This window comes from Canis aureus, chromosome 3 (genome assembly GCF_053574225.1).
Source record: "Canis aureus isolate CA01 chromosome 3, VMU_Caureus_v.1.0, whole genome shotgun sequence".
Lineage (NCBI taxonomy): Eukaryota > Metazoa > Chordata > Mammalia > Carnivora > Canidae > Canis > Canis aureus.
Genome location: NC_135613.1, coordinates 48,078,664 through 48,103,819, shown reverse-complemented (window position 1 = coordinate 48,103,819; position 25,156 = coordinate 48,078,664). Strand labels below are relative to the sequence as shown.

At 57.6% G+C, this 25,156-nt stretch overlaps 2 protein-coding genes across 6 annotated transcripts in view; one reads left to right on the top strand and one right to left on the bottom strand.

The window, feature by feature from the left end:
- GRAP (GRB2 related adaptor protein) lies at positions 1-24,789 on the top strand. 3 transcript variants are annotated; one of them, XM_077892423.1, is made up of 6 exons: positions 1-202; positions 7,619-7,716; positions 11,067-11,811; positions 12,117-12,239; positions 21,581-21,749; positions 23,389-23,713. In XM_077892423.1, the coding sequence occupies exons 3-6, from the start codon at positions 11,669-11,671 to the stop codon at positions 23,572-23,574; spliced, it is 621 nt and encodes a 206-aa protein (XP_077748549.1). In that variant the 5' UTR covers positions 1-202; positions 7,619-7,716; positions 11,067-11,668; the 3' UTR covers positions 23,575-23,713. The 3 variants fall into 3 exon arrangements, with proteins under 3 accessions (XP_077748549.1, XP_077748547.1, XP_077748548.1); XM_077892422.1 differs by lacking the exon at positions 11,067-11,811 and having other exon boundaries at positions 11-202; XM_077892421.1 differs by lacking the exons at positions 11,067-11,811; positions 21,581-21,749 and having other exon boundaries at positions 5-202; positions 23,389-24,789.
- SLC5A10 (solute carrier family 5 member 10) overlaps positions 24,787-25,156 on the bottom strand; it is a 71,904-nt gene continuing 71,534 nt past the window's right edge. For all 3 annotated transcript variants that reach the window (XM_077892418.1, XM_077892420.1, XM_077892419.1), the window contains one exon: positions 24,787-25,156. In XM_077892418.1, coding sequence (XP_077748544.1) covers positions 25,050-25,156 — 107 coding nt within the window. In that variant the 3' untranslated portion in view covers positions 24,787-25,049.

The window sequence follows — 25,156 nt, the reverse complement described above, 5'->3', positions numbered from 1 at the left end:
CTCAGGGGCAGCTTCAAAAGAACAACGCGCTCTCAAAACAAAGGAAGACAGTCCTCCACTGCAGAGGAAGCAGGAAGAGCCGACCCTGCTCGGAGCCCAGCTGCTGGGGCCTGGGGACAGCGCGATGGAGTCGGTGGCCCTGTACAGCTTCCAGGCCACGGAGAGTGATGAGCTGGCTTTCAACAAGGGGGACACACTCAAGGTAGGGTGGCTGAGCTGGGTCCACATGGAGTGGGGGGTGGTGGTTAAGAATAGAGGCCCGGGACAGCGCCCCAAACAGAGTCCAGCTTCTGGGGGAGGACGGGCCGGGCTTCTCCAGCTGTCGGCTGCGGGATTCTGGACAAGCCACCTCCGCTGAGCCTCAGTGTTCCCATCTAGGAAATGGGGGAATGACTACGACCCTTCCTTGGAAGGGGGGCCCCGCCTTGTGAGGATTCAAGGAGACATTAGCACAGTCCCCGGCAGGGAGTCACTTCAACACCCAGTTTCCCTGGGAAGAGTTTGAAAAGACAGTTGGAGAGAGAGAGGGAGGGATGGGAAAGCTTTCGGGGTGAAGTGCACACGCTCTACAGGGCGCTAAAAGGGCCGTGATTTCGGTGTGGAGATGGCTTCCGGGCAGCGCGGAGGGAAGGGCAGAGACCCCGCATCCGGCCCTTTCCGACGAGCACCGAGCACCGCGGCCTTGTCAGGCGGCCCGGCCCGCGCGCGGGACTGTCTCCGGGAAACGTCCCTGCTCACAAGTGGGCCCGTGCGCCGTGCGCCGAGGTCGGGGCGGGCAGAAGTCGCTGGAGCTGCCGCTCCCTGGGCCTCAGGCCGCGCGGCGGAGTAGTGGGCATTAGACCCGCTCTCTCCACCCCGCTGGGCCCCGCTCTCCGCCCCAAGCTTCAGGCACAAACAGGGACAGGGACTCCCTTTTGCTGGCGCCCTGCTAGAGCCAGGCCCCGAGCTCAGCTACGCACAAGGTCCCGTTTAGGCTGCTGAGGTGGGGAGGTGCAGCGCCCCCACTTCACAGGTGACTAAGCTGAGGCATAGGGAGCTGGCATGACTTGCCTGGCATCGGGTCAGATGTGAACCTACGTTCTTTGATTCTGGAACCTTCGTTCTGTCCCTGTGAGACTGAACAACCAGGGCTGGGGTGCAGGAGTGGGATGCTCCCCAAGAGGAACCCTGTCCCCATAAGGAATCCCGCTCCTCTCTGTGCCAGGATGCCAGCACCTGCGTCCACCTAAGCTGCTGGCTGGGGGCCCTGGGGACATGTGGCCTGCTGGGGACAGGGGTAGGCTTAGCACCAGCACTACCTAGCCAGGGCATGAGATGTAGAGCTAGGTCTACATCAGAGGCCTCATTGACATCTTTGAGAGCAGTCTGGGGTCTCTAGACCCAGATTTCGGGCTTGGTGGGGAGTGGGGCAATGGGGAAATAGGAATGAGGTAGGTGGTAGGCTCCAGCCGAGGCTCCAGAGATCAGCCAGTGGTGGACAGGGTGGATCACATCCCCCAAGGCAATTGTAGCAAAGATTGTGACACCCCACTTCCCTCCTGGACTCCTGTGCCCAGGACCCCCCACCCCAAGATGACTCAGGGTTCCCACTAACTTCTGCTAAAGCGTTTGCCAGCTCCCGGTGTGTTTCTTCTAACAGAGTTGCTGGCTAAGGGAAGTGTGAGCTCATGAGGCAGGGACACCCTGGAGCTCCAGGACCTAAAGCAGTGCCTGGCCCGCAGGAGGCTCTTAGTAAGATGTGGGCAATGTTGCAGGAAAGAAGGAAGGATGGAAGGATTTAAGTGTTAGCTGAAACCGGAGCATCTCTCCCGGTGGGACTGAGCACCTCGTGTCCATAGAGACCGATGCAGGGCCTTCCAGGCTCAGAGAATGATGGAGGAACATCAGGCAGTGAGAAGACCTGCCTTTTTCTTCCTCCCTTCCTTCATCCCTCAGACACTTGTCAAGCTATTGAGCACATACCTGTGCCAGGCATTGCCCTAAGTACTGAGGTTACAGCAAGGAACAAAGCAATCTCCCTGCTGTCCTGGAGCTGACACTCCAGAGAGTGAGTGACATCAGCAAGTGGTAAATGGATTGAAGAAATTAGTGCAGGGAGATGCGTAAGGATGACAGTGGGTGGGAGGGGGCAGGGGGACAGCTTTAGATGGGCTGGTCAGGATGGTCTCTCAAAAGAGTTCAGACCTAGGGGCACATGGATGGCTCAATCAATGGAACGTGTGACTCTTGATCTTGGGGTCGTGAATTCGAGCCCCACATTGGGCATAGAGCACAAAAAAAAGAGATAACACCTTAGTTGAGCCCCAAAAGATGAGCAGAATCAGCCATGCAAAGAGCCGGAGGAAGAGAACCCTAGGTGCGGGGGTGTCAGGGGGGGACCAGCTGGTGCAAAGGCCCTGAGGCAGGACCATTATTAGTGTGTTTGAGGAGTTGAAAGGTCTGTGACTGAAGGGCAATGAGTGAGAAAGAGAGGGTAAGGATGATGTTGGGAGGTAGGCAGGCATCAGGGCCTGTGAAAGATTTGTATTTCATTCTTAATTTGAGGCATGCTCACTGAAGAGTTTTCAGCAGGGAGAAAAACTTGATCAGATTTACATTTTCAAAAGATAACAGGGGATGAGAATGGAAGCAGAGCAGGGCTCTTGTCTACTAGGCAAAAAATGAAAATGGCTTAAACTAAAAAAAAAAAATCCTGACAAAATATCAATGTCCTTGATCTGTAAAGAGCTCTTATAAATCAATAAGAAAAACCGCAAACAGCATAACAGAAAAATGGACAAAGGATATGAACTGGAAAGTTGCAAAATAAACAATGTAAGCCAGTAAGTGCCCAATTTCACCAGTAACAAAAGCCATGCAACTTAAAGCAAGTAACTGTTTTCCATTTGACAGATCAGCAAAATCTTATTTAAAAAAAAATCTCCAAGGTTATTGACACTGTGGGAAAATACACACTCTTACATGTGAGTGGTGGACAGGTACAACAACACAACCCTTTGGGGGGAACTTGGGGAACATAAAGCCGTAAAAATATCCATGTCCTGTGACCCAGAAATTCTGCCCCTGGGAAACTGAGACATAATCAGAGACATATGTATGTTTCCTCATAAAGGACTCAAGGAGCACTCAGTGTGTCTGCTGTCCTGGTCTAGGCAGTGACAACTGAGCAAGGAAAGAATGGGCACAGTCACTGCTCATGCAGCCGGTGTTCTGGTGGCAGATGAGGGCCACAAACCAGATGAGGAACAGAGTTTGTAACATATAGAGTTTGTCAGATGGAGGCAGCCCGTGGGGCAAAGAAGCCTGTGAAATGTGGGGAAGCTTGGGGGCACGTTCGCAGTATGGAATCAACCCAGACTGCCTGCTTAGGGATGGTACCAAAGATCAGACAGCCCCGAAAATGCTATTTAATGGCATAAAAAAAGCTCATGATGCAATGTTAAGTGGCAAAACACAGAATGCAAACGTATCTGCACAGAGGGTCAACTCTACATAGATAATCGATAGGTAATAATTTTGTGGAGGGATTGATTTTGGGGAGGGAAAACTGTCCTGCACTGCATCCGGTGTCCCAATAAAAAAACTAGAAAGAAATGATCTGAAAAGCTAGCAGTGGTCTGTTTGGGGAGGTGGGCCATGAGCTATTCACGGTTTTCTTTTTCTTCTTCCTCCCCCCCACTTTTTTTTTTTTTAGATTTTATTTATTTATTCATGAGAGACAGAGAGAGAGAGAGAGAGAGAGAGAGAGAGAGAGGCAGAGACACAGGCAGAAGGAGAAGCAGGCTCCATACAGGGAGCCTGATGCGGGACTCGATCTCGGGACCCGGGATCACGCCCTGGGCTGAAGGCAGATGCTCAACCACTGAGCCACCCGGGCGTCCCCACATTTTTCTTCTTCACTCTTTCTGCATTTCCCACATGTTGTGCAAGAGGCGAGCATTCCTTCCAGGGCCAGCTGAGGTGGTCGCTGGGACGGCGCTGCCATGGCTGTGCAAGTGCAAGGTCACGTTCAGATCTGGATGGAATTTTTTTTTTTTTTTTTTTGCGTTAGCTTTTAAACAGACTTTATTTTTCAAGACAGTTTTAGATTTACAGAAAAATCAAGGAGATATTACAGAGGCATCTGGACCCATCTCTCCCAGTTGGTAAACATCGGATGCTCTGAACATCTGTCGGCTGTTACATTAATGGATTGATATTGATACATTACTGCTAATTAATGAATGTAATTGGAGTTTTTGCATTGATTTTATTTATTTTTGCCACGTTGTCTTAAAGTATTCTTTATCTTGATTCCTTGTGTTGACAATCCCTTAAATTTTGCTCCCAAGGTGCCTCAGCCGCTTCACTCCTACAAAGCCCTCTTTCTGTATAACCATAAAAATGGGCTGCGATGTCACGCTGTGTCCCCGTCTCTCCCAGCCAGGCTGGGGCAGTGGTGTGTGGGTTGGCTGCCCCCCCCTTACCTGGCTAGGCAGGGATAGGGTGCCCCCCACCCAGAGCCATCCCATTCTCTTTTCCAGCGAGTGTTTCCCGCACGGCCCCTCTAGGCCAGGCCGTCACAGCCATGCCTGCAGGCGACTCCCACCCAGCCTCTGGGAGTCCCCCCTGAATAAATAAATCTGAGCTCTGGTCTTGGAGGGAGTCTAGGTGGCACGTGAATCTGCTCTGGACAATTGACCCCAAACATCGTTTCCCTGGAACCAAGCGTCCTCCCTGTCAGGCTGGGCACTTCCGGGGGCCCAGGACCCCCTTGCTCCCACCTGGAAGAGGGAGGTGGGTGGTGGCTGCACCCTTATCTCTCCATGGGTGACCTGGCTCCCAAGGCCCAGACTCAGGGACCCCACAGCCTCCCTGGCATCTCCAGAGGGAAGGTCAATGGCACCTCAGAGCCAATGCAGTCAACCCTGAGCCCACACCTGCTCCCCACAGCCGTTCCCATGGCATTTGAGGCCACGACCTGCCGGCGCTCTGGCCCAAAGCCCTGGACTTGTCCTGACTGCTCCTTACCTGCCTCGTGCCCGGCCTTCACTGAGGCCGGTCAGCGACTCTGCCAACACCTATCCTGAACCCTACGGCTTCTCTACACCCCACCTGCCCTGCCCCCGCAGTGGGGGCCTCGCTGACCTCGCTTACCTGGACTCACCTGGGCCAGTGCAGAAGCTCCTCACTACCCCGCCTCCCTCTGCTCCCAGCTGTCCCAGTCTCCACACAGCAGCCATGCCCAGAGCTGAGCCTCCCCCGAGGCCCCTCCATGGCTTTTACAGTAAAATCTGAGGTGCTTCCCATGGCATACAAGACCAACACCCTCTCGCCCTGGTGGCCTTCCTCACTCACCTCACAGCGTGGCCTTCCCGCCTCAGCTCCAGGCACACTGGCCTCCTCCCTGTTCCGAGAACAGGGCTTGCTCCTACCCCAGGGCCTTTGCACTGGTTGTCCCCTCTGCTCTGGATACTGTTCCCCACATCTTCTCACATCCAGTCCCTTCCTATGACTTGGGCCTCAGCTCACGTATCACTTACTCAGAGAGGACTCTCTTGAGTGCCCCATCTGCTTCCTGTTGACACCCCCCAGCCCTCCACCAGACATCTTCAATCTTTTCAGAGCCCTTACCACTACATTAAATTACCTGTTAACTTGTTTCCTTCCTTCTTTATTGTCTGCCTCTGCCTAGCACAATGTAAGCTCTATGCTCCCTGCTGTCTCACTAGGACTTAGCACGGTGTCTGACACACAGTGGGTGCTCATGACATAGCTGATAAGTGAATACCCGGCCAGGGAACAGAGGGGTAGGGCAGCATCCTGGGTGGAGAGCAAGGTGAGAGCAAAGTCTTGTGGGGAGGCCAAGGTGCAGATTTCACCAGGGAGGAGCTGGTGTGAATTCTTATGTCTCAGGGGGGCTGTAGCTTTTGAACAACGTAAACATTAAGAATTCAGTTCACGTAACCAACCAAGAATGTTTCTGGGTGTTCAGAGCAGAAATGACAGGAAAGCAAAAGAAAGCAAAACAAAGATTCTATTCGATACATGACATTCACGGCCACATGGGACATTATAGTTACGAGACATGGCCACATTCAGCAGAGGCCGTAAATGTGCCCATTTCACAGATGAAGACACTGAGGCTGAGACCGTGGAGAGAGGCAGAGGCAGACAGAGGAGTGTGGCCCCAGGCTCCAGAGCATCTTCCCTGAACCGGTGGTCGTGGAAGGCAGCTGACAGGCTCCGGGTGTCCTATTCAATTGAGGAATTGGTTTGGTTTTGTTTTTAGCAAAAGTTGTCCTGAGTCAGCCACCTGCTTCCGTCTGTCCCTGGGTCTGCTGACCTTGCCCAGGCTGCAGAGTCAGGAAGGAAGGAGCTCAACGGGGCCTGGCAGCCAGACAAGGGGGTGCCTGCCTGGGCCCAAGGGAGCACATCTCAGGTCTTCGTGTCAAAATGGAACTAAGCTGGTGGCCTGCATTGGCCTGCCCCCAAGGCTTTGCTTCTCCAATGCTCTCTACTTGGGATGTGGTTACATATCTGATTTTTTCCCCCTCAACAAATACCTACAAGGCTTGAACCAATGTTGGCACCTGCTCCAGGACTGGCCTTGGATCCAGACCCAAGTGGGAGGTAGAATGGGGGTAAAGACTAGTGCAACACAGTCCCCCCCTATACCAGCTGAGCCAAGAACCCCAGGCCCCAAAATCCTGATTCGCTGGCTGTACGGGCTGTGCCTCCTCCCTGCTGTGTGGCCTTGCGCACCTCTCATGTCTGGGCCTCAGTGTCCCCATCTGTGAAATAGGCTTTGGTGATGTGGTGTCCCATGTGGGAGGCTTACCCAGGGAAAGGAGGAAGGAGCCCCAAGATTCATGCTGTAGCTACTCCCCAGGCCTGGCCCGTTCCTCCCTGGGGCCGCTTGACTGCTCACCCACTGCAACTCCCACCCCCACTCGGGCTGTTTCAGTTCCTCTCAGCCCACCTGTGGACGAGGAGCCCATGTGACCCGAGCAGGCCAGGCCTCAGCCTCCTGGTAGCCCAAAGGCCTCCCTTATCTGCTCCCTGGTGCCCGAATCCCTGCTACCCTGAAATCACACCCCGGAGCTCAGATGATAAGGGTTGTTTAAATGCAAGTGACCCCAGGTGACCACCCGTAGGTGCTGAGCTCAGGCTGGGGCTCCCCGACCTTCCAGGGTACCTCAGACCTTCTCCCCATGGATCAGTGTGTGGGATACAGATGCTGTGGAGTCCCCATGCTCAGGGGCACAGCTTGAGAACTGAGGCACCCCTGCATCTGCCCCCTGAGACTGCAGGGTCTGCTGGGGGGCTGGGGGACAGATCCTGAGAGTCCAGCTCCAGCCTCCTACCAAAGCTCAACCACTAACCAGAACCTCCTGTGGGTTCCCAACTATCCAACCTTGGGAGTCAGCGACGCTCCCAGGAACAGGTTGTCCTGGGGCCTGAAAGCAAGCAGGACTGTGAACCAGACATGGCCCTTGTGAACTTGGGCAGGTCCTCAACCCTCCTCTGTGAAATGGGTCCTGCGACCCCCTACCTGGGGTCCTCGAGCAGCAGGACTTCAGCTGGTGGCAGCTGTCCCTCTTCGGTGACCAAGTGACCGTGTCTCTCCTGCCCGCAGATCCTGAACATGGAAGATGACCAGAACTGGTACAAGGCTGAGCTCCGAGGCGCCGAGGGCTTTATTCCCAAGAACTACATTCGCATCAAGCCCCACCCGTGAGTGGCTGTCACCCCGGCCCTCTCCTCAGGACACCCCTACCCCAGCCCTGCAGCTAGATGACCCCACTTGGCCTGGCCCAGGTTGAGCTAAGCTCGGGGCACCGCACACCCCTTAGGCCTGGGGATTCCTCGCTCCCGGCTTCCATTCACCTGCCTAGGGCCCCCAGTCCCCACCCTGAGCAGGGGCAGGGGACAGAGATGTGAGGACCGAGGTGGCGGCAGAGTCAGGGCCAGCCCAGGCCACAAGGCTGAGGACCTGGAATGCTGGGGAACATCCAGGAGAGAGGTGGAGGAGACAGGCCCCCGGCTCTCAGGTGGCCGTGTGGTCTCTGGCAGGTCCCGCTCTCCCTATTCCTGTTTCCCTATATCTGTAACTCAAGGAAGGCGAAGCTTCCATCTGCAGGGGATTCTAGAGCTCTCTCCAAGAGGCTGGCTCAGGCTTTTGTGAGGATAAGAAGTGAGGGTGACAATGGGGGGGGGGGGTGGTGATGGGTGGCCAGGATACAGATCCTGTGGGGCCCTGCCTTGGGGGTTTTGTGGGGAGCTGGACATTGGCCAAACAGACCAATGCCCTAGGACCAGGGCAGAGTGGGAGACACACGTGGGGCCGGGTGTCCTGGGACCTGGGGACCTGCTGGCCCAGGGGAGCCCCCGTCACGCTCACAGCAGCTGGCATCCCACGCGGCCACCCTGAGAGTGGCTGGGGCAGAGCCCAGCCCCAGAACAGGCCCCAGTGGCCAAGAACCTATGAAAAAACCAACTGGATATGCTTGAGATGGTGGCGGAGGCAGCCCCTCACTCAGTCATTCATCAAACTCTAGCCACAGCCCCAGGGGCCTGGCCTGGGTGATGCTGGAGACACATGAGGAGCTGCCGGGGTTGGACTAGCCCCATCCTGGGGGAGACACAGGAGATAAAGAAAGTACCAGATGGGGAGGCAGCCAACACCGAAGTGCCTGGGGAAGGCGTCTCAGAAGAGGTAGCAACGAATGAGGCTTTGAAAGGTGTGTAGGAGTTAGCTAGGTAGAAAACCAGGTGTTACTGGAAGAGAGGACGGGGGACAATGGGGGTGACCCCGTGGCAGTGGGACTGGTGGGAGGGCCTCAGGTGTGGCAGCCCCCAGGGGTCGGGGAGCACAGATATGGCTGAGTAGGGGCTGACTCAGATGTGGAGGCAGGTGACAGGGCCATGCAGGCTGGAGGGGACAGATTGGAAGCCGTGAGGCCTGCGTGACTGAGGGGTGGAAGGGGAGGGAGGAGCAGCGACAGGGTGGGGCCCCGGGGGGGGGGGGTGTTTCCTCTTTATCTGTCTTCGAGTTCTTTCCAAAGCCCTCCGCCTCCAGCTTCCTGTGCTGGGCAAACCCCATCCCACCTGGGGCCCGGCCACCCAGCCGCACCCCGCCGGGGCTCCAGGCATCCCCAGCCTCCCACACAGAGGCGGCTGCCTGCAGCCTGCAGCCTGCAGCTCCGGATCCAGGCTCTGCAGTGGCCTCTGGCCTGGCGACGCGGGGCAGGTGTCTGCCCCTCCGGCCTCATAGTCCTTCTGTCAATAAAGGGAGGGCACGAGGGGAGAGACCCGGAGAGATGCCAGGCGCCCCAGGGAGTGACCACAGGCAGGGGAGAGATCTCGGGGGGCAGGCAATGCCCCAGCTAAGGCCAGAAGCCCAGAGGGCCCAGGGCTGCTGGGAAGCCTCGAGCAGACGCTTCCATCTGCTGACACAGGTTTCAGTGTGAGGCTGGGCCTACCTGGGCAATGCTGGTGGTTGAGACAAGACTACCTGTTGGAAGCTGCGGTGGGTCCCAGTTGTCCGATGCCCTTGGGGTCCCCGCCATCAATTCTGGTCACCTGTGTCTGGACAGAGCAGGGACAGGGGTCAGGCCCCCAACCAACCTGTCGGAGGCCCTGCCCAGGTGCGTTCTCGGCTAACCTCAGCACCTGCTGCTGAAATGGGGGGGAGTGCAGTTCAGTATCTGACTCAGCCATCAGGCCCCAGGGTGTGGGTGGCAGGGAGGACTGGGGTCCCAGAAAGGAGCTACACCAGCCCCACTCCTTCTCTGGGGACCTGCTGTCTCCCTGACTGCCCAGGGAGCCCCTGAGGGAGCCATGATGCAGACCAGGTGCCCCAGAAGCACCCTCCTGGCAGTGTGCCAGCGGGTGGCAGGGAGGGCTCCCCAGAAGAAGGGCACGGTTCCTTGGGCCTGGGAGTTAGAATAGAAGTTTGCCAGGGAGGGCGGCAGACAGGCCCAAGGGAGTGCCGTGGGAGTGGGGGTGGTGGCAGGGACGCTGGCATGCAGCAGCGCCCCCAGTCTCTCAAGGGCTCTGCAAGCCTGGTACTGTCATCACCGTCTCACAGACAAGGAAACTGAGGCAGAGGGAGGTTGAATGGCTTGTTCAGGGCCACACAGCCAGCAAGAGGCAGAGTGGGATTTGCACCCGCCAGGCGTGGGGAAGGGGTGCCCTAGGAGCCTCCGTGGCACCAGGGTAGGGCCTGAGGCCAGGTGCTTAATGTGCATACTTTCAGGGGAATCCCTGCCCTTTTCTGGGCCTCAGTTCCCACATCAGTGAAATGGGGGAGTATGCGAGGTGCTGCTGGCATGGTGGAGGGAGCCGGGTTCTGGGGGCTCCGGAAAATGTTGCTCCTGCTGTCCTTGGAGTCACCTGAGGACCAGCCTTGCCTTGTTCCAATGGGGGGCAGGGCTGGCCTCCTCTGAGGGTGTGGCTGCAAAAGCCTTTGAGGGTGACAGCCACCCACACACTGACGCCTCCTGTGGTGTTTTGTGGGTTCTTTGGAGACACCCGGGCCCTCAGGAAACGCCCACTTGGGGCCCCACTGGGCCCCTGCTCCTACATGGTGCCTGCACCTGTCCCGCTGGGGCCTTCCCGGTGGAGAAGCTCCTTGCCACCCCCAGTTCCCCAGCTCAGCTTCTGGCCTGGAAGCCTCCATCCAGGCCTCCTGAACTCCAGAGACCCCAGCTGAACTTTCCAGATGCTCACCTTGAGCCCCCACACCCAGCAACCATCTTTCACCGCCTCCCCTCCCAGGAAATCCACCTGGGCGAGATGGGCTCCAGGGTCCCCATGGTTTGGGGACAGCAGTGGGCCAAGTCTCACTTCTGGGTGTGGGCTCCCCAGAAGCAGTGCCTGAGATGCAATGTGAGGACAGGACTTGATTTCGGAGTGGGAAGTGGGCAGGGAAGGAGCCAGCAATTAGGGCTATCAGCACGGCTGCTGCTGGCAGCGGCAGGCCCCAGGGTGGGCGGGGAGGCAGCGCAGCCTCCCCAGAATGTTCCATGGGGGGCAGGGAGCTGAATGTTTATCACCCTCTCCCCTCGGTCATCACTCGACAGCTCTCTGGGGGCTCAGCCCACCCCACACACAGGCCTTTGTTCGTGGCCAGAACCCCAGTGGGACTGAGGACCCGGCAGGACACCGCGGACCGTGCGGCTGCACCTGTTGCCCCGGCTCTGGGCTTCAAGGGCTCGTCAACATCCTGAGACAACAGGAAAAGTCCCAGCTCACATCCGCCCCCGCTGCCAAGCCCAGACTCAGGAAGCATTTGCTGAAAGAGGGACGGGAAGCTTTCAAGGAACAGTCTCCAGACCCCGCCCTTGGTTGGCCACAGTGCCTCCAGGAGACCCTAGCTGCTCTGGGCCTCAGTTTCCCCATCTGAACCATCAAGGGCCCCCGTCAGAGACCACGTGGATGCTACGAGGACCAAAGAGCCCGGGGGCTTGCCAGGGCCCCACAGCAGGAGGGGCAGGACTGGCAGGGAAGCTGAGTCCCAGCCCTTCTCCTCCAGGAACTGGGGGACGGAGGGGCAGTGGGGGTCTCGCAAGACCCTAAGCATCTGCCGGGCACTCCCGCATCCCCAGTTCTGTGTGGGCAGCCAGGGGAGGGACCTGTACCTGGGAGAAAAAGCCCAGGTGGCCTCAGCCTGTGCATCTGTGAAATGGGTGCAGGGAGCCATCCTTCCTCATCAGACCAAAGCCACTATTGCCTTTGTCATCCATGTTTATATTTTTTCGTTTTTAAGACTCTATCGTCTAAAACGGAAGAGCTCAGCTGGGGTTGGCTGGGGGGAGGTTCACTAAGGTTTGATTTTTCTCTTTTCATAAGGGGATGTGTTTGCCTGGCAGGGTGGGAAAGGCTTGGGCTCTGGAGCCAGATGCTGGGAGTGGGTCTCAGCTGCCTCCTGCTCCGCGTGTAACGCACTGCATGTAACCTTGGGCTTGTTGCTTTGCATCTCTGCGCCTCAGCTTCCTCATCTGTGAAATGGGTACACTCATATCTCCTGTGTCTCTGGACCACTGGAAGGATCGGCGGCGTTGGGTGCTGGCACAGGGGCAAGGGGTGGCCTGGCCGTCCCACCGCCCTCACCAGCCCCCCTCTCGCTGCAGGTGGTACTCGGGCAGGATTTCCCGGCAGCTGGCTGAAGAGATTCTGATGAAGCGGAACCACCTGGGAGCCTTCCTGATCCGGGAGAGTGAGAGCTCCCCAGGGGAGTTCTCAGTGTCCGTGAAGTGAGTTCCGACCCGTGGGGACTGCAGGGAAGGGGATGCAGGGAGGCAGCATGGGCGTGGCTCACGGTGCAGGGAGCCTCATCCCTGAAGGGGAGACAGCCGGAGCCCAGAAGCTGGTGACTGCCCGGGGGTCAGGGAATGACAGCCACCCCAGGGTGCGGCCCAGAGCAGTGGGACATGCTCGGAAGGCAGGCGTGGGTGCGCCGCCAGGTCAAGTGTCTGCATGTTCTTCTATGAGCAGCAGGGAGACATCCAAGACTCATCAGAGGGGAGGAAGGAGGATGCCAGAGTTTGATGTGATGGGAGCAACAGTGGGTGAGAGAGCCCCGGGGCACCCAGGGCAGGTGTCCGGGATGCGCCCTGCTCGGCGCCCACCACACGGTGACATAAATGAGATGATGGACTACAGAGCCCTGCTGCTTGGGTTCCAGCCCGAGTTCGGCCACTTCCTGGCTGTGTGACCTGGGGCAAGTCACTTAACCTCTCTGGGCCTGTTTCCTCTGATGTGAAATGAGTTATTACAAGGACTATATGAGTCTATAAATATATATTTTGAGTCAATATATTTAAAATATTGCCCGACATTGAAGCAGGGTTGCCGCGATGGGAGCGTGTGAGAGTCTAACTTTGTGACCTGCAGCAACTCAAGCAGGACCAGCAGCCTCTAGGCCGCGCAGACCCCAATCCCGAAGGCCCGGTCTCGAAGGCCACACTTCCCGGGCCGGGAGGTAGAAACGGGAACAGGAGTTGGGGCCTAAGGGGCCTGGTTTCTGACTTTTCCTGTTCTCACTGTCGGGAACAGTGGTGTATAGAGGCATACATTTAAGGAATATTCGCTGAGCCACATTGGCGTGTGCCAGGCTACTCTAGAGGCTGGGGAAATGACCATAAAAACCCCAAAGTTGCTGCCCTTCTGGATTTATGTCTTAGTGGAGGAGATAGTGAACAAGCAAAGACCTATGGCAGGAGTCAAGGTGGTCAGAGACAGCCTCCCTAGAGGTGGTGCTCGAGCAAAGATCTGAATCTGGATTTGGAGGCTGCCCAGGTCTCTGGGAGTGATGACCCGGGAGGGAAGATTTCTAGGCAGACGGAACAGCAAATGCAAAGGCCCTGAGGTAGGAATGCACGTGGGACGTGCTGGCATCCACAGGAGGTGGTGCGATTGGAGCAGAGAAGCCTGGGGGATGCAACCCAAGAGATGGAGCTGACAGATCCTGACAAGGAGATCGAGTTTTTTCTCAGAGCAATAGGGAGCCATGGAGGGTCTTGAGCAGGGGGAGATGTGATTGGCTTCCATTTCTCAGCAGATCCCTCCCCTCTGGCTGCTAGGAGGAGGAAGGATGGTTGGCAGTGAGGAGGGGGGCACTGGGAGGTCAGAGGGGAGCCAGGCAGGGGGTGACAGTACCTGGGATGGTGGTGAGGGCTGAAGGCATACCAAGTGGCTGCTGGGTCAGGCCAGGTGAGGGAGTGGCATGGATCTGTGAGGTCAAGGCCCCCAACTGTTAGGGTCTCCGTGGACAGTGGGCACAGAGCCTGCACAGAGGAGGCGCTCACTGTGCCAGGTTTTGGGGTCACTGAGAGCAGTAGTGGGGTGACAAGGTTGCCTGGAAGGAAGGCACAAGTGGCAGGTTTGGAACTTGGCGGTGTGGCCTCTAAGAGGCCTTTGTCCTAGGACTGGATTGGTTTATGGCCAATGGTTTGATTGTCCAAAGGCTGAATGAACGCGGGACCCCTTTGATGGTTAATGCAGGGGCTGGGGTTGAGGACATAGGTCGGTGCCGTCCTGGCTCTCTCGGACCCATGGTGAGCTCTGTGGCTGGTGCACTGTCGGGTGGTCCATTTCTGGGGTAAGTGGTGGTGAGCGATCTGCACCCTGGAGCCCTGGGCGGTGGTGATCTCCCTGTCTGGGCCTGGAGAACCCCATGTGAGGCCATCTGCTGAGGGTGGGAAGGCTACTGGGAGGTGGTAATAAGATCTATCCAACATCAGGAGAGGTCACGGCACTTAGCTGAGCCCCTCCAAGCTGTGCAAGCAGCATTGGCTCTGTTTACTTCCCTGCTCCCCGCATGGGGAATAGGCTCGTTAGTCCTGGGGATCGCACCCCCTGCGACCCACACACACCGGGAACAGGCTGGTTACCCCAGAGGACCCCACACCCCTCTCACACATGAGGAACAGGCTGGTTACCCCAAGGATCTCCCCCCACACACACACATTCAGGAAACAGGCTGGTTATCCCAGGAGATGGGAATGGTTCTGGCCCTAGTCAAACCTCTACTCCCCCATATTAAAAATGGGAGCACGGTCAGTGCATCTGTGTGTGGGAGATGCATGGTTGTGGGCATCTGGAGTGGAGTTCCCACCTCCACAGCCCAGCCCCCACATCCCCCTGGGGTCCCTGCAAAAGCAGGAAACGGTTATTTTCCATGTGCTGGGGGCCAAGGGCCTGGTCATCTGGGATTGGCGCCCGCCAGGCAGGCTGGTGCAGCTTCGAGGGCCTCCTAGAATCAGCTCCGAAGTCCAAGATCTCCCAGCGAGGCAGGGGCACAGGGGACTCACTGGGACAGCTTCTGCAGCCCAAGCTGGGGGGCAGGGGGGCCCTCCCAACCCCCACCTCTCCCCCTGCCTCTCCCCACCCTAACTCCTCACGCTGCCTGAACCTCCAGCATTAGGCCTGTGCACTGCCCTCTCCTGGCCTTTCTTCGTAAGTGCAGCCCCGCCAGTGCGCACGCGCAGACTCAGACCCAGGCTCTTGTGATGAATGAGTAAATAAGGGGGGGATTCAGGGGCCCCCGGGCGGCTCAGCAGTGGAGCGTCTGGCTTCGGCTCAGGGCTTGATCCCGGGGTCCGCGGATCGAGCGCCGCATCGGGCTCCTCCCGGGGAGTCTGCTTCTCCCTCTGCCTCTGTCTCTGCCTCTCTCTCTGTGTCTCCCATGAATAAATAAATAAAATCTAAAAAAAAAAAAAAAAAGGAATTCAGTGACAGGGGACACATTCCACGTGGCGAAGGAGGTGACATCTGAACTGGACCCTAAAGCCTGAGTGGCAGTTTGGTGCACAAAGAGAGGAGAGGGCCTGCCAGGCACAGGGACCAGGCTGTGCAGAGACCTGGAGTTGGGGCAGAGAGGGGTGGGTTTGGATAGTGAGTGTGACCAGCAGGGGCAATAGGTGGTGGTGGGAAGCAGTTGTTGAGCAGGGGAGCCAGCACCTATGTCCTGGGAAGAGGTCTGGCAGCGTCCTTCAGAGAAATCCTGGCTCCTGCCCCTTGGGGCCTCCCCCAAGGTCTCCTGGCCAAGCCCCCTAAGGTCGGAACCCACCGGAGCTTCCTGGGATCAGCTGACTGTGGTTTGTGCACAGCGTCACCAGGTGGCGTCCTCCACCCTTGGTTCCGTCCTAGCTTGGTCCATTGTCTCTCATGTGGGCATTTCAGTGGCCCTTGGGGGACCACTGGGCAGGGATTAGAGTAGGAAACAGACTCAAAGGGCGTATATGGCCAGGAATGTGGGCTTTTAAGCAAGACTTTCGACTCTAATACCTACTAGCTGTATAACCCTGGGGAAGTTACCCTCTGAGCCTGTTTCCTCATCTGTAAAATGAACATCCATGTAAAGTGCTTAGTATGCTGCTTAGCACATAGTAAGTGCTCCAAAAATGCCAGTTATAGTAATTATCATTATATTACCCTCTAGGGGAGATGCTAGGTGGCTCAAAGGTTGAGCATCTGCCTTGGGCTTGGGGTATGATCTCAGGGTCCCGAGTTCAAGTCTCACATCGGACTCCTCACAGGGAACCTGCTTCTCCCTCTGCCTGTGTCTCTGCCCCTCTCTCTGTGTCTCTCATTAGTAAATAAATAAAATCTTTAGAAATATATATATTACCCTGTAAGCACACAGTAAGCACACAGCTTCCCAGCCCCTTGTCCCACAAATCCAGGGCTATTAGAAAAGAGACAGTGACATGGAAGAGGCGGTGACATGGAGCAGCAGGGAACCCAGTTCTTGTCCTAACTTTGTTCAGAACCTGCTGTGAGGCAGGGGCTGGCTTTCTTGTAGCTGTAATGTCCTCATCAACAACGTGGAGACGGTAACCCCAGGTGTTATGAAATCCAGGGACCCAGTGGTCATCCAGAAAAGTGACAGCTATAAAACTTATGTGTGAGAGCATTTCCGGCCTCGCTGACTTGGCTCTTGGGGACTCTGACCCCACTACACGTGGCATCTCCCACATGCTCATGCCAAGCCCCATAAAGCTGTCAGGGATGGGGTTTATGGGCCTCGGGCCGCCTCATGGAGCGATAGTGGCCACGCTGGCTGCTCTTTACGAGTTTACAGAGGGCTTCCCCGCCCCTCACAGGGGCACGTCTGAGCCGGCAGCCAGCAGCCCAAGGACTGAAGCTGGGGCTCAGTGTGACTTTTCTCCACAATCCCATCCAGGCTGCTGTGGACTCCTCTGCTGTCAATGACAGGTTTTTCCCCCCGCAGTGAGGTATTTTGCTTCCTTTCAGGCCAGAGGTGCCCTGGAGTCATTGCACCTGTGTTTGCTCTGGTCACTGAGTACCTACTGTGCACCCGGATTGTCCCAGGTGCTTAGGATTCAGCCGTGAACAAAATAGGACAAAACTCCCTGTCCTTTAGGCACTCATTTCTACTGGAGTGACAGACAAGAAACAATTAGCACATTATTATTTTTATGTTTATTTTTAAATTTTTAAATGATTTTTTTATTTATTCAAGAGAAAGACAGAGACACAGGCAGAGGGAGAAGCAGGCTGTCTGTGGGGAGCCCGATGTGAGACTTGAACTTGGGACCCTGGGATCATACCCCAAGCCCAAGGCAGGCACTCAACCGTTGAGCCACCAGGAGCCCCTAGTTTTTAATTTTTAAAAAAGATTGTATTTATTTATTCACGAGAGACAGAGAGAGAGGGAGGCAGAGACAGAGGGAGAAGTTCTGTTCTCTGCTCCATGCGGGGCTCCATCTCAGGCCTCTGGGATCCCCACCTGAGCTGAAGGCAGATGTTTGACTGACGGAGCCACTCAGATGCCCAACAATTAGCGAACTACATAAAATCTTGGGAGATGATAAAGGCTCTTGGGAAAATGAAGGAAGAAAGAAGTGGTGCCAGAAGATGGAGGGTGTTATATGTGCAGGCAAAGACAGAGGAAGCGATCCCCAGAAGCCTAGTTTGCAGGAAACAGAAGCTCAGAGAGGTGCAGGGACTTACCCAAGGTCACACAGCAAGGAAGAGCAGAGCAAGGGCCCAATGACCTCCTGTGCCCAGACAGACCCATTCTATCTTCCATCCACCTTTCCTGAGTCCCAAAGGCCCCTGAGTCCCTGTCAAGATCACTTTGATTCTATTTCATGTCTGCTGCAGTCCATGTATTCCGCCCCTGCCCTTTTCACAGACGGGAAAACTGAGGCTCGACTGCTGATGCCTGAAGGAGATCACCCAGGGGACGGTTAGCACCCAGGCCTCTGTCTAGGGGGGCCCAGGGCCCTAGTTGGGGCAGTTGGGGGGCTCCTGACCTTACCCCAGCCTTGTTTATCCTCACTGGGAGGCCACTGTCACCTTTGCTGCTGCCGCCACCAGGCCAGAAAAACCTGCTGGGCAGGACAGGCTACTGCTAGCATCAGGCCTCACTTGGTCCTTGCTTGAGGCTTTTGTGACAGCCCAGAGGCCAGGCCCTGCCCCTCATCCCCCTGGGTAGGTGGGTGTGGGGGTCATACAGAGACAAACATGCCCGTGGCTGCACAGAAAGGGACTCACATACAGTCACTGTGGCAGAGCAGAGAGAGACCCCCCACACACCCAGACACTATAGAGACACACCCGGCACACACAGGCCAGGACACACACACACACACACACACACACACCACTCACTGGCCACTGCCCTGGACCAGCTCCAGATGCCCCCTCGTCTGTCCTCGCCTGGGCTTAGACCCCATCCTGGCTGCCCTTCCCTCCCCCGGCTCAGGAAGGCTCACCCAGCAGGGTGCCTGCACCCAAGCCATCCCTCCCAGGTCAAGGTTCACTTGGACTCGGACGTGGTCTCCCCTATATGCCCTGGAGCTCCCCTGGGCCTGAGAGTGAGGGTTTGAGGTCTAGAGAGGCCACAGAGGGTCTAGGGGGCTCTCAGACCATCTCAAGGCTCCATGAGGCTTTGAAGGATGGCTAAGGTCAAGACCAGGCAGGGGACGGTGCTCCTGGGGAGATAGATCCCCAGCAAGGGCCCCATAAAGCCAGCAGATAGGGGGGCTGCCCAGATGCTGAGTCCTGGGGTCGTCTGATGGAGATGGCCTTGCTTGGCCTCAGACAGCTGTGATCGCTGATCCGAGGAGGCCATGCTCAGTTTACGCACCGAGCAGCATCCCCGACACGGCTGTCCCTGGCTGTGGGTAGGCCTCTCTCCTCACTGGGCCCCAGTCCCTCATCATAGGACAGGGAGTTGGAACCAGCTAGGAGAAGGGACCAGACCTGCCATTTACGGAGCACCTACTGTGTACCATATATAGGTGAGAGGCTGGACCATGCAAACTTCCCCAAGTTGAGAGTTCTCCAATTCTCAGGTTGGAAGGTTCTAGACTTCTTGGGTCCCTTGGCCCTTTCCTGCCTCATCTCCTGTCCTCTACTCACTGATCCTCTTATGTGATCAAGGAATACTTCATTCTGGTTAACTTTCCAGGTGGTCACTTGGGTTTGAGATCTTTTTCACATCTGCCACCTGCTTCTCTGCCCCCTTACCCAGAGGGGGAGGCCGTCCATACCACAGGCTCTTCCCTGGGGACAGCCCAGCCCCGAGTCGGAGCCTCTGCTTCTGCACTGAGTGGCCCACACATGGGGTCCCTGGGGGCCCTGTTTCCTGGCTTTTCGCCTGCCCAGCCTTTGGATGAGAGACCCTCCTCCCCAGGTACCCCCACCAACGTCTAGGGGATAGGGAAACCCCGATCTGGCTGGGACAGGGCACTAGAGAGTCAGTGGGCTCAGAGGTCCCTCAACAAAAGTGCGTGGCCTGTGGGAGGCTGTGGCAAGTCAGACAGGGCAGGAAGCACCATCCTCCTGCTCGCCCTAGTTCCATGGGCCTACATGTCCCATGGCTGCCAGCACGAGCCGCTTAGTCACCTGGGAACAATGCTTGCTGACAGCACATGAGTGGCTTTGTCTCAGGGTTGGGGATCATTGCTTCATCTGCTCACAGAGCCTCTTGGGGGGCACTGGCCCCCTTTGCAGCTAAGCAGCCCTGAGACCGGACACGTCTTAGAGAGGGTGTCAGGTCTATTTCAGGGCCAGGACACCTGGAGGGCTGGACTTGAAGCCCAGAACCAACAGGAGAGGGTTTTCAAGAACAAACCACCCTGATGAGCACTCAGCCAGAGGCCCTGACGCTCTGTTCCCTGAGTCCCGCCTCTCCCAACTTGGGCTAGACCCCCAGGGCCTCCTCCTACCTCCCTGCATTTTCTGGGTCTAGCATGCAAGCCATTGTGAGCAGTGGGCTAGAGGAAGGCTGTACAAGGGGCTGGGGAACCGAAGAAGACCTTTGACTCTGAGTTGGGCCATTTCTCCTGGGCTTTGAAGCATGAGTAGGAGTTTGACTGCAGAAGAAATTGGAGAAAATCATGTGTGCAAAGGCCTGGAGGGGAGATATGTTTGAATGGAGACTGATGGGCACTGGGTGGTTTGGACTCCTTAATATGGGGGGGTGCATCCCAGCTTGCCCTCCACCCCACCCCAAACCCACACACCTTGAACAATTCTTTGTCTTCCATCTTTAATCTTAAACCTTTAAGAAGGCTGGCGCTGACCATTGGAGGCGGTGAACGGCAGGCAAGGATGAGATAGCAGGCCTGGGCGGCCGTGGGTGACAAAATCATGCTCCTATTCGGGGCCTGCCAAGACCCTGGACTGTGGGCCAGGGGACTTGGGTGGCACACAAACCCCGGCTTACAGAATGATTTCATAAGATTAAATTTAGAGCCCAGGAGGTGTTTTTTTTTTTCTTTTTACTGTCAAGTCTCCAGACCACTATTTGGTTCTCACTGAGCCCTGAACAGAATGAGAATGTAGCCTGTGGTTCAGGAGGCCGAGAGGCCATCGCCCACTCTGGGGCCATCCCGGGGCCCCACATACATGCCGGGCCATGCCCACAGGCCCCAAGGCTTTCTGGGCTCTCAGCTCCACCAGCCACAGGGGGCAGGTTCCTAAACTGGCTTCTTCCTGCTGGGGAGCTGGGGCTCTTCTGGATTCTCCCTGAAGCTGCCAGCCCCTTGCCCCCACTGGGCAGGTGAGGACACTGAGGTCCAGCTGGGCTGACCAGAGCCAGCAAGGATGGCTGCCTGCCACTCGGCCAGGCATAGAGGCTGAGAGAGGGGAGGGCCTCCTGGGGATCACAGCCCAGGGAATGACATGGTGGCATGGTCCTAGACTTGGGATGACAAGGTCCAGGACATTATCAACCCCATATTTGGAATAATCATTATTCCTGTTGTTATACAACAAGAACCAACAGGGGAACATGCTGGAGTGACTCTTGACAGGAGGCCCTAGCTCTGGGGCTTTGCTGCTGTGCAACCCTGGGGATGGCATGGTTTGCAGCGGGGTGTCAGTTTCCCCACTGCACAAATGGCTGGATTGGCACCTCCTGAGCCATGTGGTGGGTCTGGCTACCCCTGCAGCAGCGAGGGGAATCACAATGGTTTGTGCTGCCCACGTGGGTTGGGACAAAGGGCTGCACCTCCAGTCCCAGTCCGTCATGGCCTGTCCTGGCATGGGACATGAGGTGTATGGCAAGAGGGTAAAGTATATGAAGGAAACGGGGCTGGGCACTGGAGCCACATCTCTAGTCCGAGGTGTTAAGATTTTATCCGGAGGGCAATGGGGAGCCATAGAAGGTTCTTGAGGTAGGGGGCAGGAACAGACACGAAGCATCCAATACACGGGCAGGCTTTGCTCTGAGTCAGGAGGTCTTAGGACTCACTCCTCACTGGTCTGCTGGGCCAGGAGGGGCCTGGGGGAGATGTTGAAGGGATGGGAGAGGAGGAGCTGCCTGACCACCTCTGCCTCAGAGGAACCGGGTCACGTGGCCCATTGACCCCGGGCAGCGCTTTCTGAACACTTACCCAGAAGGGAGGAGCTACCTTATAAAGAAGCGGAGGATTAGAGAAGTCCGGTGGTTTGCCCAAGGTCACACGGCAGCCCAGCGGCCTGTCCCAGGGCCCACACCCTTGCCTCCAGCCCCCACGTCCCCGCCAGGTCAGTGGGCCCCGGAGCTGCCAGCTGCAGGTGGGGGTGGGGACAGGGCCGCCCAGGCCGGGTGGCTCAGGTGGCTGCCCTCCCCCAGCTACGGCGACCAGGTGCAGCACTTCAAGGTGCTGCGGGAGGCCTCGGGGAAGTACTTCCTGTGGGAAGAGAAGTTCAACTCCCTGAATGAGCTGGTGGACTTCTATCGCACCACCACCATCGCCAAGCAGCGGCAGGTCTTCCTGCGGGACGAGGAGCCCCTGGTCAAGGTAGGCGCGCCCCCAGGGGTTGGGGGGGCGAGGGGGGGCTCTCTGCTCCTTCTGCCACCCGCCGCGGCATCGACCCGGGTCCCGGGGCAGGGCTCTAAAGTCCCCCTTTTGCAGTAACACAGGCCGGGGTGGGGAAGCAGGGGGAAGGAGGAGGAAGGCACAGAGTGGACGGGGCCGGGGCCACACCGCGGCGGGCTTGCTCTCAGCCCCAGCGCCGTGCGTGGCCATCGTGGGGACTCTGCGCACTCTGAGTGCACGAAGGTCCCGCCACCTACTGAGGCTTCTGGGGGCCGCTCCCTGAGCTGGCTTAGTCCGCAGGGGCCTGGTCTTCGTCTTGAGGCTCCCTCAAGACCACTTGCGGGGTAGGCTCTGCCCTGGTTTCTGCCCCCAGGAGCTGGCCCCGGGTGGGGTGGGGGCGGTGTGTCTGTGGGCGAGGTCCTGGCCGGGCTCAGGGTGTGATTAGAATGATGACACCAGCCAACCGGGTTATTAGCCCCGACAAGTGCTGTCTTCTTTGGGAAGGGGGGTGTCCGCAAGGCCCCAGGGCCAGAGGTCTGGACCCCAGGCCTGCCCAGTTGAGCCTGGGGAGGGGCTGCCGCCTGCCACAGAGAAGTTCTGATCCTGCTTGTGTTAGACCCCCACCATGTGTGACCTCAGCTGGGCCTCAGTTTCCCCACTGTGTGATAGGATGAGCCCTGGGGTCTCAGGAGCCAGGAGAGGCAAAGGGTGCCTTGGGAGGCCCCCATTAGTGAACCGTGTGTGCCGCCAGGATGCTGGGCCTCCTCCGCCACCCTGGGGGCTGGGGCAACTGTGAGCTCCCAGCCTTGGAGGTGTCTTCCCCACTGCTAGGCGTCTGTCCCAGACCTCCATCCTCTCTGCTCCCCTGCCTGGGCCAGCACTGCCCTTGGAGAATGTGAGGGAGCCAGGACGGAGCTGGGGGCTGCCTGAGGGCTCCCCACACCCACTGCTTCACTCAGGCCTGGGCTCTGTGGGCACCCAGCCTGTGGGATGATTCCAGAACTGGCTCAGTCCCCTAGGACCCATGGTACCGCCTCCTCCTCCCTGGGCTGAGAACTGCTAATTAGAGCCTGTCTGCTGATCCTATCACCCATCCTGGATAAGATTCCACAGGCTCCGAAGAGAGATCCAGGTGGGGCAGGCAGGGCCAGGACACTGGGTATAATTGTCACGGCGCCGGGATGATATGCCTGCAGAGAGCTTTGTCCAGCTGCCCTTTGCAGGTGGGGAAACTAAGTCCCATAAGGGCAGGGTCTTACCTGAGGTCACCTTGGGGTATACATAGGACAGGAATCTGGGCCGGAGAGCTGGGAGCAGCTTTGAGGGACATCCTCTGCCTCAAAACCCGGTCAAATGCAACAGCAGTAAACTCTGCTCTTAGCTACACATCACTGTACAGCTTATAGGGCCTGTTCCCATGGCCGAGACAGTCCTGTTGGTCTATGCAGATCGCAGCCTCTGAGCTGCAGACATTCAGGGGGCAGTAGGGGGTTCATGGGGTGGGGTGGCCATCTAACTGGATTTGGAGTGAGAAGTAAGTCTGTCCTTCCACCCACAGCCAACCACTTCTCTTGTTGGGGCCTCTGGAGAAATCCCCACTAACCACTTCCTCTCCTCACAGTCGCCCCGGGCCTGCTTTGCCCAGGCCCAGTTTGACTTCTCGGCCCAGGACTCCTCACAGCTCAGTTTCCACCACGGTGACATCATCGAGGTCCTGGAGCACCTTGACCCCCACTGGTGGCGGGGCCGGTTGGGCGGACGCATTGGCTTCTTCCCTCGGAGCTACGTACAGCCAGTGCAACTGTGACCAGAGTGGGGCCTGGGGGTGGGGGCGGAACCAGAAGACCCTCCATCCACCAGACACTGAGGTCCAGAGAGAGGACATGGACGCCCCGTCTCCGGGGTCCCGCAGGGCTCAGCCAAGGGTCTTAGACTGGAGCAACACAAGCCAGGCCCCCGGCTCGGGCTGCTTCACACAAACTGGGCCCATCCCAAGAACCACGGCGATGTTCGGTGCCTAGCAGGCAACGGGAGCTCCCGGTGCTTCCTCCTGGCCTCTTCCCATTGGCTACCAGCTGCGAGGGCTCTGGGGCAGGGCGGCAGAGGCCCCACTCTCTCCAACCATCAGTGGCCCCAGCCTCAGGGAGAGTTGAAGGTTCCTGGGTTACATGCATTTGGGGGCTCTGCCCAAGGAAGCACGGGTGTGGTGGATGGGTTCCACCTCGGCTGACCATCTGCTGGGCCGCCTGCCTGCCCCACCCTCAGATGGCCCCTTGAGGTGTCCTGGCTCCTAGTGGTGAGGGCCAGGCCTGGGGGCTGCACACCTGCTGACCTGGACCAATGGACTGATTCCAGGTTGACACCGATTTCTGGGCTGTCTCACAAAACTTTGGGCTCCGCTTGGGTGTCTAGCACCCCCCCCCCCCACTCTCCGTCTCACCACAGACACTTTGGAGAGGGGCTGGGAGGCCCAGAGCAGGTGGGCAGTGATGAGAGAAACAGGAGCCGCTCCCCTCCAGCTGGCCGGACACAGTGGACAAGCTCTGAGGTGCAGGCCCTGGGCACAGCCCCTTGGAAGGACCCTCTACCCTGGCTCTTGTTTGTTCTGCTCAGACTGGGGTGCCGCCCCACCGAGTTTGGGGAAATTATAGGCCAGGTGGGCAGTCAGGGCCACGGCTGGACTTGGAGCTCTCACAGAATGGGACCCTGGCTTGAGGAAAGGCAGGGTGTGCACACAGGATGGGCAAGCAGCAGCAGGTAGCAAGCAGCACTGGCCTGGGGCCTGGGCACCTTTGGGAGCAGGGAGAGTGAGGGGGGCTCTGAAAGCGCTTTGAATGCCTGGCTGGTGGTGGAGGGGGCAGTGAGTGGGGAGGCGGGGAGAGGAAGATGTTGTGGCAGCTGGGAGCAGGTGGGATGGGGGCTGTAGGTCCCTGGCACCGGGTGGGCCAGAGACCCTGCGAGTCCTGAGCTGCTCCTGACCTGGGCCCGAGTTTTCAAAATAAAAACAGTAAAATGAGGATAAGAGTGTTCATCAGAAATCTAATTCTCCTTGCTGTTATGACTACTTGGTGCTATTTTCGAAACATCTCGTTCTTTCTGTTCATTGCCCCCCTACTTTCTTCGCGGCTCCTGCTTCGTAGGCTCACCCAGTCCCTGGGCACCGACTGGCTGTGTAGTCGTGAGGTGAGTCTGCACCTCTCTGGGCCTCGGTGTCCTCATCAGTGAAAGCAAGGTGGACATGGGGACTCCAACGACTTGGCCTTCTTGCCCACAGGGCCAGCGTCAGGCAAAGTAGGCGTAGAAGAAGATGTTGACACACATGAGCAGAATGGCATTGAAGCCACACACACGGGCCCAAAAAGCATGTTTCTGGGGTGTCTGGCTATCAC